The 18,289-nt window shown below is 36.6% G+C and overlaps 1 protein-coding gene across 1 annotated transcript; it reads right to left on the minus strand.

Moving 5' to 3' along the window:
* Positions 1-469: 469 nt before the first annotated feature.
* On the minus strand, positions 470-15,519 carry LOC311072232 (adhesion G-protein coupled receptor G5-like). Its single transcript, XM_084097095.1, has 13 exons — positions 15,419-15,519; positions 10,729-10,803; positions 10,227-10,416; positions 9,992-10,154; positions 9,774-9,914; positions 8,428-8,526; positions 8,291-8,327; positions 8,095-8,195; positions 7,883-8,010; positions 6,927-7,192; positions 6,448-6,538; positions 1,702-1,985; positions 470-1,486 (listed from the first exon to the last, which is right to left on the minus strand). Exons 1-13 carry the CDS (start codon positions 15,492-15,494, stop codon positions 1,341-1,343), a joined length of 1,797 nt encoding a protein of 598 aa, XP_083953221.1. The 5' UTR covers positions 15,495-15,519; the 3' UTR covers positions 470-1,340.
* Between the last annotated feature and the right edge of the window lie 2,770 nt (positions 15,520-18,289).

Raw genomic sequence — 18,289 nt, forward strand, 5'->3', positions numbered from 1 at the left:
TGATGGACCAATGAGACTCAGATGAACACACACACACACACACACACACACACACCCTGTCCTCTGTTTTTGACGTGTGCTCTGCTTGGCGCCGCTGCGGATTGAAGATGAAGAAAGCGCTGAATCTGATTATAACAAGACTGATGCGAACACTATTTCAGCCGGTTATGCATTTTGGTAGCCCGACTGGAAAACACAATAGCCCCGGGACGTCGGGCAGGCGATTTTGCGAGCCCTGAAATGTAAGTGTTTATTCCTGTGATGAAAGCTGAATTTTCAGCATTATTACTCCAGTCTTCAGTGTCACATGATCCTTCAGAAATCATTCTAATATGATGATTTGATGCTCAAGAAACATTTATGATTATTATCAATGTTAAAAACGGTTTTGTTGTGTCATATTTTTGTGGAAAATATAATGCATGTTTTTTCAGGATTCTTTGATAAATTCAAATTAGATAAATGAGTTCAAAAGAATAGTATTTATTTTTTATGTCATAAACGAGTCATCAAAACGTGGAAGGCTCAACTCATTCAACTAGATAGAGAAAGTTTATTAGTCACTGTGAATCACAAGTATTGAGTCAATAGCTGGTTGTAATTGCAACTACGTCACACAGAGTCGATTATAGATTATCTCATTCAACTCCAGCCTCAGACACTGAGAGTTACACTGCACAATCTCACAGCGCCCTCTAGTGTTACACAAGCCTGTATCACTATCATAAATGCAGATCAAATACATAACTATTGAAAACAAAACCTGCACCACTAATATATTTAGGCCTATATGTAGAAAGACTCAAAATATTGAATATAATGCACAGATTCATGCCATTATGGAGGCAAGAGTAAAGATTATCATATTAATGCACTGTTTAAGAAACAATATAATTTTCACTTTTGTTTAGCCTTCAGGCTTAAAGCAAAAGTCTAGATGAAAACTGCATCATAATTAATTGAAACAAAATTCTTTTTACTACATCTTTACAACTACACCAAGAAATAATGAATAAAATAATGGTCATTGCACAATTTAAGCATTCAAAATTCAGTCAAACAATATATTTTATATCTAGGGTTACAGTTACCCTGAACTTACAATATGAGAAAAAATACAACTTGTAAAGTAGCTTCCAGTGATGATGTTCATGTACGTGTTAAATTAACTTTAGTTTAAAATGTCTTAAAAGCTAATGATCCCACTTATGATCCCATTATGAGTTATTACATCCCCTCACTATACAACATCTTAGACGGATTATTATTAAACACAACTAGTATTCTGACCTTTTACTTTTGAATTATCAGCTGTCTAAGAGACAACATGGGTTTCTGTCTTAATTAGGCTCATTATGAACATGTTCCACGGGATTAAGTCTGGATTGAACGATGGTTGTGGTGGAGCCGGACCTTTCTGGATCATCAGAGAAATGACCTTCTATGTCTTTGTGAATGTGGTAGTAATACAGGAAGAGGAAAAACCCTGAAAAAAAAAACAGGGACAATTATTTCCTCAAATACATTTCACAGATTTAATGTCGCTTACATAATTTTTAAACTGTAAACCATAAAATATCAACTCTCATTATAACCCCTTATAATTAATTATATATTTAGAAAAATCAATTAAAAATCACTCATGAAAAATAGAAGCATTCTGTCAAACCAAATGTAATGATGCATGTGATTGTTTCTCACCCTGAAACGAGTTCAACACAGTGAAGATGTAATATGAGGGAATGAGCATCTCTCCATAACTGAAGAACGCCACAGCCCACGTCAGGCCGAAGAGCAGGAACAAACTCAACACCATCATGAGCTGCTCTCTAAACGTCTTTCTCTTGCCGTCAGCCGCTTTTATGTTTTGGGCTTGGACAATTTTAGTGATGATCATGGTGAAGATTCCTGTTGTGAAGATGAAGACTAAAGCGTAGTAGCCAATGTTCATTATGTAGTGAATTAAAGGATCTGTAATCCAGCACCTATAATTAGAAGAGAGTGAAAGATAATCAGAAGACACTTAAAGTGCCCCTGTTATGCTTTTTTAGATATTACTGTTCATGCAGTGTGTAATAGAGCTGTTTACTGGGATGTCAATTTACGCAAATTCCCATAAACGATCGTCGTTTAAATTAACAATCAATTAATCAACTAATACCACGTGTGTCACCAATGTCGATTAATTCAGATGCGTGTTAGTCAGAATGTGTAACTTATGCTCTTTCCGTAATGCGCTGAAACACGGAAACTAAACCCAATGAATTCACAATTACTTTTTAACCTCTTGATTCGGACCCCCCTTTTGAGCCCAAAACAGGAAAATGACATGCTTGAACTCAAATTGTTGTCTTTCCTAAACCCTTTGGAGTATTAGCATAGTTGTGGTATCATTTGAAAGAAGACAAATGGAGCTTTATTCAAAAACAATACAAGTAGGCCTAAAAAAAAATTGTAAAATGTATAATGGAATGAAAATGTTTTGTACATAACATCTTTTTATCATAAAAAATAATAATAAAGATGTCTGCGATTAGCTAGAAATATAATGGGCCCAAAGCCACAAGTCTCAAGAAGTTATGGTTTAAGTTTGAGGATGATATAACAAAAAATGAGGTTCCTGCAAGGTTTTTCTCTGATTAGTGCCTTTTTCAAGAATGGCCACTTGAAGCTCCAAAGTGCCCCTTGGTAAGAAAATTATCTTATGGCTAGAGAAAGCTTTTACTTTTACATGTGCCACATATACTAAACCATTCTTTATTTTTATTTTTTTAATAATTACAAACTATTTCATTATGTTAAAAGTTTTCCTTTTAAATGCTTTTATTTAAAATAATTTAAATAGTGCACACAATTTTTAGTGCTTTCATTACTCAATTCACACAAAACTTAGCTGTATACAAAAAAAGCCCTTTTACAGTCTTTACAGTCAGTTTTTGTCTCCATACATGGAAAGTACGTTGATTGCCAGCCGTTGATTGTCGTGTCCATACCTATAAACTGATGCTACATCACTAGGCTTTCATAAAGAATCGCTATGTTGATGGTCTATTCAAACAGCAATCGGGCTCCAAAAGCAATCGTTTGGAGGCTATACATGAACTGTTATCGCAATGATGGCCAATCATTCAGACAAAAGACAGCATTTGGTCTGCCAAAACAACCGATTGTCTCAATAGATATTGATATTGAATAGATATTCCGCTAGTGGCATCTACAGAAAGAGAGAACGGGCATTGCTGATTCTGCCGCTGACTTCACTTTTCAAATCTTTCTTCTCCTCACTTCTCTAATCTCTAATGATTTTCGTATGTGAACTCGGTATAACATCCTCTTGAGGGGAATAAAATATTTTTGGGCATGAGGATTTGCTTTTCAAGCAAATTAAATCTGTACTGTACATCTGTACTGTTGTACGCATGCGGAAGATAATCCACTCACACATTGTTGGAATCGTCTTGGCATTGTCTAAAAGTTTTGTCCATCAAAATTTTACTACAATGGCAATGGCCCACTCTCCCGTGGGCTCACCACCTGCATGAGGGACCGTAAGGGGCCGGTGCATAGTGGATCGGGCGGCAGCCGAAGGCGGGGCCTGATGACCCGATCTCTAGACATAGAAACTGGCTTTAGGGACATGGAACGTCACCTCGGTGGCGGGGAAGGAGCATGAGATTGTGCGGGAGGTTGAGAGTTAACTAGAGATAGTTGGGATCACCTCCACGCACAGCTTGGGCTCTGGAACCACACTCCTTGAGAGAGGCTGGACTCTATACCACTCTGGAGTTGCGTGGTGAGAGGCGGTGGGCTGGTGTGGGTTTATTTATAGCTCCCCAGCTCAGCCAGGGTGAACTCCATGTGTTGGAGTTCATCCCGGTGAACAAGAGGGTCGCTTCCCTGCGCCTTCGGGTCTGGGACAGGTCTCTCACTGTTGTGTGTACCTACGGGCCGAACAGCAGTGCAGAGTACCCGGCCCTCTTGGAGTCTCTGGGAGGGGTGCTAGAAAGTGCTCTGACTGGGGACGTTCTACTGGGGGACTTCAACACCCACGTGGGCAGCGACAGTGACACCTGGAGGGGCGTGATTGGGAGGAACGGCCCCTCTGATCTGAACCCGAGCGGTGTTCTGTTATTGGACTTTTGTGCTAGTTACAGTTTGTCCATAACGAACACCATGTTCAAGCATAAGGGTGTCCATCAGTGCATGTGGCACCAAGACACCCTAGGCTAGAGGTCGATGATCAACTTTGTGGTCGCCTCATCCGACCTGCGGCCGTATGTTTTGGACACTCGGGTAAAGAGAGGGGCGGAGCTGTCAACTGATCACCACCTGATGGTGAGTTGGATCCGATGGCGGGGAGGAAGCTGGTCAGACTTGGCAGACCCAAACGGTTAGGGTCTGTTGGAAACGGTCGAACCCGGTGGTGGACACCGAAAGTAAGAGATGCCGTCAAGCTGAAGGAGGAGTCCTATCAGGTCTGGCTGGCTTGTGGGTCTCCTGAGGCAGCTGACGGGTACCGGCAGGCCAAGGGTGGTTGTGGAAGCAAAACATTGGGCCTGGGAAGAGTTCGTTGAGGCCATGGAGAAGGACTATCGGTTGGCCTTGAAGAGATTCTGGTAAACCGTCCAGCGCCTCAGGAGAAGGAAAAAGTGTCCTACCAACAATATTTATAGTGGAGCTGGGCGGCTGTTGACCTCAACTGGGGATGTCGTCGGATGGTGGAAGGAATACTTTGAGGATCTCCTCAATCCCACCGACATGTCTTCCATTGAGGAAGCAAAGGCAGAGGGCCGGAGGTGGACTCGTCTATCACCCAAGCCAAAGTCACCGAGGTAGTCAAGAAGCTCCTTGGTGGCAAGGCACTGGGGGTGGATGAGATCCGCCCTGAGAACCTCAAGTCTCTGGATGTTTTGGGGCTGTCTTGGCTGACACGCCTCTGGAACATCGCCCGGAGGGTGTGTTCCAACTACAGGGGGATCACACTCCTCAGCCTCCCCGGGAAAGTCTATGCCTGGGTACTGGAGAGGAGAATTCGGCCGATAGTAGAACCTCGGATTCAGGTGGAACAGTGCGGTTTTCATCCCAGTTGTGGAACACTGGACCAGCTCTATACCCTCTCCAGGGTGCTGGAAGGTTCACTGGAGTTTGCCCAACCAATCCACATGTGCTTTGTGGATTTGGAGAAGGCATTCAATGGTGTCCCTCGCAGTGTCCTGTGGAAGGTGCTCTGGGAGTATCGGCCCTTTGCTAAGGGCTGTCTGGTCCCTGTACAACCGAAGCAGGAGCTTGGTTCGCATTGCCGGCAGTAAGTCAGACTTGTTCTCGGTGCATGTTGGACTCCGGCAGGGCTGCCCTTTGTCACCGGTTCGGTTAATAATTTTTAAAGAATTTTTAAAGAATCCACATCGAGAGGAGCCAGCTGAGGTGACTCGGGCATCTGGACACCTTCCCAGGGAAGTGGAATTATGTCTCCCGGCTGGCCTGGGAACGCCTTGGTATCCCCCGGAAGAGCTGGAGGAAGTGTCTAGGGAGAGGTAAATCTGGGCGTCTCTGCTTAGACCGCTGCCCCCGCAACCCGGCCCCGGATAAGCGGAAGAAGATGGATGGATGGATTGATGGATGACAATGGCTTGAGAATATGCCTCTCAAGAGATGCCACAAGATCTGACGGTACTGCTTGGATATTATAAATAATCTGATGTAAACAATGGACAATATATCAATATTTCATGGATTTAACGCTTTGGTGGACAAAAAGTGCTGTTGGATGTTTTTCAATGGACGCTTGTCATGGACATTTTACCCAAGTGTGATGGATTGGATTAATCTCGCGATTGCTATTTCATAAACAAAGGTATGAAGACCCTTTTTGATTTTGCGTGTTGTCATTTGCACTTAACCTGGAAATCCAGGCCATCTTCTGTTCCTCTTTTAGATAAAAAGTCAAGTCTAACTCGCTCGTTGCGGCCAAAGCCGTTTCAAACAACTGGTGTTCATCCAAAGCCATCTTGCAATGTTTACTAATGACTTTGACGTCACAGCGCTGTCGTCATCTGTTTAGCTCGCCTCTGGCCCGCCTATATCAGATAACCCGATATGATTGGTGCAGCTCAGATGCAAGGGCATATTTAATAAGCATCATTACTCGACGCCAGAGTAAACTCGCTGAGCAAATTCAACTTGTGCTTTCGCGAGAACTCTGGATTTCTAGGGGAATTTGCACTCCCGACACAAATTACAGTATTACTGTTGCTGGAGCATCTATATCGTAAAACAGAAACTGTAGATTGACAAACCCTTATAAAATTTAAAATTCTGTATATATAAAATATTTTAAGATAGTATTCTATATTTGTAAATGTATACAAGGTCAAGAAGTTAAAGTTCCATGAAAGGGGCACTTTAAGTTTTATTAATTCATGCATTTATGACATCAGAACAACTTACATTCGTGTGGTTTTTCCAGACGTTGTGTTTATGATCCGTGTTTTATATTCTCCTATTGAAACAATAGCTACGACTATTGGAGCCGGAAACGCTGAAAGAGATCCGGGTTATTATTGGTAATAAAACTAAAACCATAAAAAAACATTTAAATGTAAATATATAAAAAAAACATTTTATTTCAGCTAGTTGCCAAGGCAACATTTCTCATATTCATTTAATTTAAATTAACTTGATGTACTAAAATGACAAATTCATATTAAAATACCACCGATAGAGACAATTAATACAGACAAGCTGCTGAAGTAAAGGTCAAAAACATAAAAGTGTCATGACAGGAGTTCATAAGACTTATGCACAATATAGGCCTATATTCTTTTTTGGGCGAACTTGATTTTACAGTCTGACCTGCTTGTTTTTGTTTTAAAAGGTTTTATTTCTTAAGGCAAAAGTATAACAGGTGTTTTGTTCATATAACTCACTCCAGCCGAACACAATGATCTTCCTCATGTAGTTTGTGATGGTGATGTTCTGTCTGATGAGCCATAAGTACATATGAAGAGCTTGAATGAAGAACCAGGTGAATGTAGTCAGCATGGAGTAATGCATGAGCAGCGCTATGAAGACACACGCAGCCTTGTCTCCTGTGTTGGCGACGCTCTCGTTTGACAAAAAGGATAAATTCAGTAGAAATAAAGCCACAAACATGTTCATCAAGATCTTCGTGGCCTGGTTTGATCTGGCTTTCCTGTTCAATTATAAAAACAAACTGTATTTGTAACATGCATTTAGCAAATGCTTTTATCCAAAAGAGGAGCAAAAGCAACTAGGGATGCAAAATATATCGGCCACCATATCGTTATCAGCTAATGTTAATAAAATATTAGTTCATGTTAGTTCACTCTGCATTAAATAATGCTAACCAATACAACTTTGCATCTTAAAAACGTCTTAAATGTTGAGATTTAACATTAACTAAGATTAATAAATCCTGCAGTTGTATTGTTCATTCATTATTAGTTCATTAACTAATGCTAACAAAATGAAACCTTATTGTAAAGTGTTACCAATTTTCTTTTCTTTTTTATAATGAAAGTTGGCCATAGGAGTCTAAAATTAACAAAGGCAAGGAATCTTACAGTGGTTCAAACTAGGCTACTGTAATGTATGTGACTTATGTGTTTAGTACGTGCAAGTTTTTGGTAAATGGCTTTTAATGGTTAGCCTTTTGTTTTTATAATCAGGCTCTTAAATTATATCAGAATTTGGATTTAGATTTATCAGTCAATATATCGGTTATCAGCTTTCAAATATAAAGAATTATCGGTATCAGCCAAAATGTTAATGTCGGTGCATCCCTAAATGCAACTGGTCCAAAAACTTTGAACTACTAAGTACTAACAGCACAAACTAGGTGTTAAACATTAAGAGACTCTACCGTAACAGGAAATGCATGAACAGAGCGATGGCCTGAAAAAACATGGAGATGCCGCAGCCGATAGAAGTGATGAAGCTCAATGATTCCACATACGGCGCTGTGCTGTTTGCATTTATATCTGGAGGAGACTGAGAGATCAGAGAAATATGTGAACTTAAAGACTCTGATATTGATTTCATGAGGTCTTTAAATGAAACTGAGAAGCTTCTCACCATCAGCACTGCAAAGAACGTCAGATGTGAACACGAGCACTTTATGGTGTTATTGTCGATTTTTACTGTCTCACAGCCGGACGTCGTCCATGTTAGATTTCCTTTGAAGGAAAAACAGTGTGTAATAAAATAAAATAATTACAATACATTAGGTTTGTTGATGGGAACTGATCAATAGATCCATAAGTAAATTTACCTTTACCATCCCAAGAACTGCAGGATGCATTACCGACCTGTAAGAACATGTTTGATTATTATTTTGATTTCACAGTGTCAGGTCATCATAATAATAATGTTTTGCAAAAACAAAACAAAACCAAAAACCTTCATTACCAGATCTTTCTGGTTAAAGAACATTTCAATATTGTTGGTAAGGTCGGAGATATTGGCCCTCATCGTTATTCCATAAACCTCATTATTCAAAGTTTGATTCTAAATCAGAAAAGATATATAAAGAAAATCAAACATAAAAGTGTGAAAACAATAGATCAAGAAGCTTTTGTTAAAAAAGTGCCACTTTCTATGGTATTTCGAATATTCTCTTTCATGCATTGTGTAATATAGGCCTAGCTGTTTGTGAATGTAAACGTTGTGCAAAACTTTGAAGTTGAAAGTGACGTTATTACTGTCTTACTGAAATACTTCTGCTAAGCTTCTGTGGGCCAATATTACCTTAAACTGTCTATTAATGCAGATTATCTGTTGTTTTTGAGTAAAGATAGGCTAAAGGATGGAGCAAGAGTTGTTTTACAATGTTACATCAGTCACGTTAGAGCTTGGCTAACGAATGCACCGTTATTGATACGGTTCCCGAATGTGCACCAAAATAAATTAGAAATATACACATGGGTTTGTTGTGGACATAATCTTGTTAATGCTGATGGTGAGGAATTACCGCTGTGACATCTCTTAATGTACCTCAAACTAAGTAGCGCATCACTGAGAAACGTCCTGCTCATGTCGTCCTTGCGATGGAGGATCGGGTTGAATAACTAGTTCTTTCAATGTTTCATCATTGGACTCGCGCTCGGATTGATATGCTAAAATTTAGGTCATTGTTAATGTCTTTACCGTGTGTACAATCGCTTAGGACTGAGGAAGCTGAAGTTCAGTTATATGTTAATGGAAGTTTAGCTTCTGACACGCGCTGAAAGCGGTCGACCAATCACAACAGACTGGACCGTCTGGCGAATCAGAGCAGAGCAGCTCGCGGAAAGGAGGGATTTAGAGAGACTGATTCATCTGACGAGTCATTTGATTATCATTGAAAAATGTGGTGATGTGGAATATATATTATGAGAAAATGAAAGTGTTTGATGCATGTAAAAAATGTTGTAGGAGACTCCAAAACAACATTATGAAATTTTAAAATAGCATAATAGGGGCACTTTAAAAGAATAGGTCACCAAAAAATGTAAATATTTTCATTCGAACACAAAAATTAAATTTTTAGAAATAGAATCTTCAGCTTTTTTTCAAACAACAATTCATACGATACAATTTTTTTTTTAGCATTATAACGGAAGTGGATATGATTACTAAAAGGTAAAAGATTTATACAAGATTTGTGTCACTGTGGGAAAGAGCTGTGCAAACGTCAAATTATTTTTTTTTAAAACATTTAAACATTCCTTAAAACGATCAAACAAAGAATTTAATTTTTTTTTTATTGCAAGTACCTTGTCTCCCATATTATTGAACCGTAGAACTCCAAGAAACGCAGTTCCGTTGTTTTCCAAACGTGATTTATTAAAGGCCTCCTTGGAAATCTTTACATACCAGGAAAAGTTTCTTCTCAGGATACTTTGACAATTAGCAACCTGTGAGAAGAAGAATTAACTTTGATTAATGAAGAATCCTAGTCCAGGTGGACATTGTAATCTTTTTCAGGCCTTACGTTGATAATATTCTGATCTGAAGAGTAGCATGTGTCTTTGGTTTCTGTGGTGTTAGCTTTTATTTGAAGAACACCAATAGCCTTCCCTGCAACAAGCCCAGCACACTTTGTATTGTTTTCTTCCATCTGCTCTATTACAGTATCCAAATAATCCAAGACGTCTCTGCAAAACCAGTTTAATCACTTGGCATTCTGTAATAGAGTTACTTGAAGTCAGTGGCAAACACACACTTACGAGGCTATTGAGGAATCAACATCTCCATCTTCGTCTTCTAAACCAGCCCGCTCTATATCGAATGTTTTCTCATGTGTGTCAGGAGGGTAATTTTCATCCTCTTCAGAAGCACTGGTTCCACTGTTGTTGCAGGTCATACACGTCCATTCAGTGTTGTTTAAACGCATAATGTATGTGCTTCTTTCTTCCTCTTCAACACAGAAATAAGTCAGGGATAGATTTCATTTAATTGTGCAATAATTGAAATAAATATTAAAGTGATTCATTTATGTGTTGCTTATTTAAAAATCTATAAACATCATAGTTTCAGCATTATAATATTTAGATGCTTATTCATCAGTTCACATTTGAGTAGAAATGTTAGAACTGTTCTAACATGTTGATAGAAATGTTCATTAAAGAGTCAGTTTACATGTTGCAGTTGTGCTATATTTTGATTTTGAAATCAAACTTTAGGTGTGAAACTGAAAAGTAGTTTATAAATCTCAAGACACAGACTTACCGCTGCACGCATGATCATCATATGTAGCGTTTCTACATCTCTCTTCGGGAATAACAGGAGGGTTTTCCAAACAACCTCAAGAGACCATGACACATAATTTAACATAATTATCAAATCCAGGGCCGAATTAGCAAATTGAATTGGCACTAAGCCTTACAGTTGTATTTACAAAATGATTGTAAATACAATTGTTAGGCTTAGTATTAAGTATTAAAAAAAGTATTATATTATAAATGTTCTAAATTAGTTGCATCTTAGCTAGGGTTGGGAATCAAAAATTGATTAATTTATAATATATTACCTTTTTTAATTATGCATACTATTAATATGGTCTTAATAAAATATAAATATGATGTATGTTATATATTACTAGGAACAACTATATACTTTACAGAAGTTAAAGTGTGACAAACTGTCATTGTTTTTTTGTCTACTGCATTTCTAGGTTTTAAAAACGTCATGGACTGGGGGTGGGTGGTAAAATAACATGATTATTTATAATGTAGTTGTATGTAAACAGCTAATTTCTGATACAACAACAAAAAAATTGTATTCATAATTTAAAATATTTTAGTCCTAATTTGTCCTAAAATCCTAAAGATTTTTTTTTTTTGCCATATCGCCCAGCCCTTCATGTAGCTGAAATATTTTCAAATGAATATGGAATCAAATTATGTAATAAAGTATATTGCAAAATTGTGATATTTTCTTAGACTTATCATACCATGGAAATCTCATACTATTGCAACAATATTTTGCACATGTAGCTTGTGAACGAACAGTTGTGCAGCAGTTTTTTTTTGTTACTAAAAGTGTGAGGAGCTTAGTCCAGGCCATCCTTTAAAATATTTTGGTTTGCAGTAACAGCAAAAAAAAAGAAAAAAAGGGTCGGTAGGTATATATTTTTTATATATATAAAAAAAATATATAAAAAAGTATTTTTTTTTTTATAAAAAAAAAAAATCGGGGTCGTGGGGGGTGGGGAAAGAGAGAGAGAGAGAGAACATTTTTCACCGATGTATAGGGGCTGTTTACACCAGGCCACTTCATGCGTTTTCTCAGATCGGATTGCAATCTGATTTATCAAAACGATTCCATTTACACCTGGTTACATAGGCTAAATGTGTGTGTTTTTTGCGGATATAAATCCGATCTTCAATTCCCGCTATATGCAGATTTAGGAGTGCACGTCACCGAAAGCAACAGTTATGAGACGCATTATTTTATTGATCATCAGCTAAAATTTCTGAATCAAAGCCCGCAATAAGAGAAAGCGGAAACAGCCCTGGTAAGATCATTTCGTTTCTTTACATTTAATGAAGATGATTGTGTGTTAAGCGTCTGCAACTTACTTTCACTTTGATTTGCGATAGCACGTTGATGCTCAGCTTCATCTGCGGCGATACGTGTTGCAGTAGCGTCGTCATATCTGACTAAAACATGACATGTAGCCTATAACACGCTCTCACATGTTTCTTTTTTAATAAACCATATTCAACAATATATAAAAATGCAGGCCATAGTGTGACATGCGTTAACCAATGGTGTAAACATAATCATAGATGACGCGCCACGGGTTTTTATTTAAAAGAAAGAATGTAGCTTATGTTTGTATGTAGGTCTAGGCAATTTATATTCACAATACTTAATAACTATTATTTTATTGTATTTGTATTAGTTGTTTGAAGAGTTAAAAAAAAATCGGTCGGTCTTAACGCAAGTTTACAACCGGCAAGTCGGTCGGACTAAAAGGGAAAATAAATAAATAATTGGGTCGGTGCTAAATTGACAGGGTCGGTCGGGTTACGGCAAACAAGAATATTTTTAAGGATGGCCCCATCGATTGGACACACCAGTTGAGATCTCCATCATAGTAAAGATGGCGGCTGACCAAGAAAAGCTAACGCTCATTTGCACTCATATACAGTATCACAAAACAGCACAGTATGATATTGCGCTATTCATTTGTATGATTTTGCGTAACTTAGGGGTGGGCAGAACCCTACCTAACCCTCTGGGCTTCTTCGTAAAATAGTCACACTTAGCTTCCTCCCGCCCGAAAACGGGCGAAGCCTTAAAATGTTACTTTACTTTTTCCCAGGATAACCAATCAAATATATTTTTGTTCTATAATGTTTTCTGATTATTATTTAGAATTTTTAGAATTTTTTATGATACTTTGCATTAATTATATAATTTTTATGAGCTATTTTTTCCATTAGAATTTTTTTATTTTATTTTATTTTTCAATAAATGCAACATTTCACATCAAATTAGAGTGCAGGCCTAAAAAAAAAAAAATTTCAAGTGAGAAGAGCGCCACCTAGTGGCTTCAAAATGTATTAATTTGTGTCATGTCCTATAACCGACTAGCTTTTTTATTTATTTATTTGATTTATTCCCATTCGGAAAGAAAACAATTTATTACTAAGCAACCACTGAATGGAACAACACAAATTATATATCATTTTAAAGCTTAGGATCTCAGCTTTTTAATGCATCTAATTACATTTATTAATTCCTAACGAGTGCTGAGTAATCCCTCTAAAACCAAGTGTACCGCCAGCAGGCGCCACCTAGCTGCGAAAATATTCATTACCATATTTTTCAAAAATCTTGCGTTGATTAACACGAAGTTGATGTCATTTGAAAGCTTGAGGTCTGAACTTTACAGTGAATGTATCCACTTTGAAAAACTCTTAAGTATTGCTGAGTTATTTGCTGATAAATAGAATTTCTTTTTTTTCATAATCTATAAAATAATGTACTGCAATGTGTCAAAAACATCATACAGCTCATGAAACATTCTCAGATAATTGAAAATGGCACTTCATTTTTTACAGCATATTACAATTAAAATGAGCCCAAAATTAACATAATCTATTGCTTTTATGACAAGATATTCTTCATGGAGAAAAAATTGCCCATGAGGGGGTGTCAAAGACTGTACAAAAAGGCTATCTCTTTTCAAAATGCTGTAATTTTTGATTCCTTTATCCAAAAATTATTATTTTTTTATCCAGATGCAGCTAACATGTAGGGGGACTTCACTAAAAAAGAATTTTCCTCCTACCTTATTTCCTTCCTGAGTTATTCCATGACAAATAAGAAAGATATGCAAAATCATAATAAAAATTATATATATATATTGTCTTTTATCCGCCGTTTCTTGGCAGGACAATGTCCAAATGTAATGTAATTTATATTTTCAAAAAATGTAAAAAGAGTTCTTTCAAACGATACCTACCTTTTGACTCTCCTTGCTATAGTTTTGGAGTTATTATGATTATATAATTTTTATATAGTTTGGGGCAAAATTAGCTGTTTCAGTCTTACCAGTTCATTTCTCTCTGTGTTTGTGTGTGTGGGTGTGTGTGTGTGGGGGGGAGGGTGTCTTTTTTGCACTCTTGATGTTTTAGAGTGTCACCCCTTCATTGCTGTACACTTTTTTTCAGCACAGTGGCTGATCTGTAGCTTGTACCACCAAAAGTTTCTCTGAGTTTTCCTATTTTTTCGTATTTCCCATTCATTTCCTATGTCGCCCGTTTTCGGGCGGGAGGAAGCTAAGTGTGACTTTTTTTTTTACGACCCTTTAACATATCAGAATCATCTCCTTGATTTTTTTGTGTGTTCATATAGGTAATAAAAGAAAAGTCACCAAGTTTCACCCCCATCTGATGAAGCAAAAAAATTAAACAATTCGAAACGTTCAAGTTTTCGCCCGTTTTCGGGCGAAGAAGCCCAGAGGGCTAACCCTACCGCTAGACACGATTAACCGGTAGAAATTTGTCAACCGGTAGAGATTTTGGACTATCGTCTCTGTCGCGGTTACGCTCATGTGACGTTAACTGTGCTGCGTGGTAGGGCTGCACGATATTGAAGAAAAATGATTAAATAATTAAATAATGCGATATGCGATATAATAATGCTTAAAGTGTGTAAAATAAACTTAAATTATCATTAAAATATATTTAAAATGATATAACCTACATGCGTGTTTCACATTCTTTTTGTGACTAGAAAACATCCCTACATCTTCTGACAGCGAACATCAGTGTTTTACTGTAGCATAAGAAATGTTATTTTAACATCAGTGTAAACCACGGGGGTTCAGGGTTTCAGGTAGGCCTACATTAGGTTTATTTAACAACAGAAACTGAATAATCAGATGTAAAAATAAAACACTGCTTAGTTTTCACTGTATGAATTAAATATTGATTCTTATTAAAGCTACAAAAGTTATTCAGCCAAGAGCAATGAGTGATTTTCTCTTTGTCTTTTGTTCATGATCCCAGTTATTGCAAGCCGTTGTGATTATGCATATCGCGATATATATATTTGCGATATTTCGATCATTTTGATATATATTGTGCAGCCCTATTGCATGGTCACGAAAGCTTATTGTTTGCATGCATTTTTAAGCAATGTGGTTTAAAAACGGGTGATTTTTGCCTAATTGGGCTTGAATGGTTCAGTACACATACTTATGAGTCAAAGTGACCATGTATTTGCAAGTAAACAGAGTCATTTATGTCTTAAGTGAATGTAAACAGTTGAGAAAGAGCAACGCACAAGTAAAATTGCTAGTAATGTTGATGTTGTGGACTTGGACCCTGGAACAACAACAACAACAACAACAAAACCACAACCTTCAACACTAGCACTGCATCTATTGTAGGATGACACTCACCGGCTGGATCCCATAGATAACATCCATTATTAGCATCCAGCAAAAATGGCTTATCTATGTCTTCAATCTCATTCATTCTAACTCCATATTTATCCTCATGCTTTGTTATGTTGAAACTGTATGTTTTGCACTGTCCTGAAACCAGAGAGAACATTTTATATTTGTTGAAAAAATACATTTAAAGAAGTGTTGAACTCGGGAACTGTTTATAGATAAAATATATAGAAGTTTTACCCAGGGAAGAGATGTTTAGTTTAACATTCATTACGTGAAAATTATTTTTATCATCATCTGATTGACATGTCAGATTTATAGCTGAAAAACAAAACAAAACAGAAATTACCTCAATGAGTTTGCCAGTCTGCACAAGTGCTTTCAGACAACAAATATGTAATATTCACAGTCATGTTAGCAGTATATTTAACATCTACCTTGATTTATTGAGCTACTTGAGTTCCAGAAACATCCATCTGTCAAGACTTGAATTTTCAGGTTTTCTGAATAGGCTGCATAAAGACAACATTTATAATGCTATTATGTAACAATGTATAACAAGTTTAGATGTCGAAATTTAAATGGCAACTGTTACGATCTTTTTTTAATAATGTTATTTTTTTTTTGTTTCATTTGTTTTCTAATGTGCATCAAACAGCATATTCATTGGTATTATGAACTTTTTTTTCATTGGTATTTATCAACTCTTTAAGTTGATAAATGCATATTTTAAAGCAAGCAGTGGTGAAGAAGGTATATAAGTCAAGTACTTGAGTAAAAGTACAGATACCCTAATAAAAGAATACTCATTTTAATACTCCTACTCATCGTCAACTTCATCTTTGCAGCCGACACTGACACAGAAAACACTTGTTTATTAATAAACAATTGAAATGTCTCCTTGCTATATTTGACATATTCATAATCATTACTTTTGCCGGTTCTTTGTGACAGCTTTTAGGTGCGTTATTGGCAGTGCCACCCTTACATGTTACATGAACTTGTCACCTCCACTCAATAGTTAATATTGTTCTTTGGTGTTCAGTTTATACAGGTTTTTCAAATGTTATTTGATAAAAATATATTTTTTTTCTCAATCTCTCTCTTTTTTCTCTCGACACCACTTTAACTTGGCACGAAGTTCTGGAAAAACTGTCAGTGATGTCACGATATGCAAATGTACAAATATGCAAATTCATACCTACGTAATCACCATGACCAAAATTGTAGTTTTTTTTTTTTTTTTTTTTTTTTACATTCGAATCTTAAAAAAAAAAAAAAAAAGACCTACCTACCGACCCTTTTTTTGTTTTGCTGTTACTGCAAACCATTATATTTTTAAGGATGGCCTGAGCTCCTGAGAGCGACCCATTCTTTCACAAATGTTTGTAGAAGCGTCTGCATGCCTAGGTGCTTGATTTTATACAACTGTGGCCATGGAAGTGATTGGAACACCTGAATTCAATTATTTGCAGGGGTGTCCCAATACTTTTGCCAATATAGTGCATTTATTCACATGCAATAGCATGAATGAAATATTTTCTATAGGCTAGTTATAGGGTTAGGAATAGAAAATCGATTCTTCTTGATGGCATTCTTTTAACGCAAGACACAAGAGAACACTTCTGCATGTGTGCTGTTTTCTGTGCTGCTCACACATCCAAAGCGCGCACAGAGAGCCGCCTTTCATATAGTTCACGGAAAAAAATACATGCATAATTATGTCAAAATATCCCCGTAAACAAAAATTGTTTTTGTCTTAAACTGTTAAGAAAGAAAAACATTATGCCTATTGAATCCATGCATTGACAGCCAATACTCGCTGCCACCATTAATGTTGATCAAAGAACAAAAGAAAAAGAAAATCATTCGCTGAACTTTTGTAACTTTAATTAGCCTAATTGTATTTGCCTGTTCGGTGCATGCGATTTTGAGATGTGTTCCCTGTCAAACATCATTCATCCTTACTTTCGTAATTTTGTTAAATGTGTTTTTCTGGTTTTCTTGATCTTATGTTTTTTTTTTATTCCTAAGTCGCTATTCATTTTTATGCTATTTATTTTGTGCTGCAGATGAGAAAAAAAAAAAAAAAGAAAAAAACGTATCCTATTAATTCGGAATAGCAGAGATAATCTCCCATTTAAAAAAAAAAGTATCAAGTAGACCTATTTTATTTTGGTCTGCAGTTTAATTAAAGTTCATCAGAAAAAAAATTAGTATTAGGCTAACAGATTTTAAAAACAGCATTACACATAATTAGGAAATTAAACTTATTAAATCAGGTGGTTACGGCAAAAAGAAAGGGAAACATTACTAATTTTTTTTATGTTTTTATGTTTACTATGTCATCAACATGCATTTATTATTCTTACAATCACCAAAGTGGGTTCTGTTCCATTCAATTGTATTCAACAGTTCTCGTGAAACGAAATGCTTTTCAAACAGATGTGATAAGAACAGTGTGGAAATTATTTGCAACACTAACAAAACAGCAAAGCTAATGTTTTGAACATTAGAAAGGAACATTAGTAAAGCTCAAACTAACCAAAGTAAAACCTTGAATCCCTGAATCGCAGGCTATCATTTAGTAAAGTGCAGTCAAACTCAGCATGATTTGTGTTTACAGTGGATGTCGGCAGTGTTGTGTCTGATATAATCTGATATCACAATATTTTTTACATATTGCCCAGCCCTATGATAAACATAAACATAAAATGAAAAAACAGATGTAACAGTCCAAAATGTATTTACATTTTGAGAAGAACACTATGTAAACACTAGTTTTACATAATTAGAATCTGCTACGGCAGCAGGGAAGATGTGCGGGCATTAATTTGCTTTGTTTTAATTTTCTGTTTAGTTTTTACCTAAAACCTT

Source organism: Abramis brama, assembly GCF_963993115.1.
Source record: "Abramis brama genome assembly, chromosome: 21".
NCBI classification, from domain to species: Eukaryota; Metazoa; Chordata; class Actinopteri; order Cypriniformes; family Leuciscidae; genus Abramis; species Abramis brama.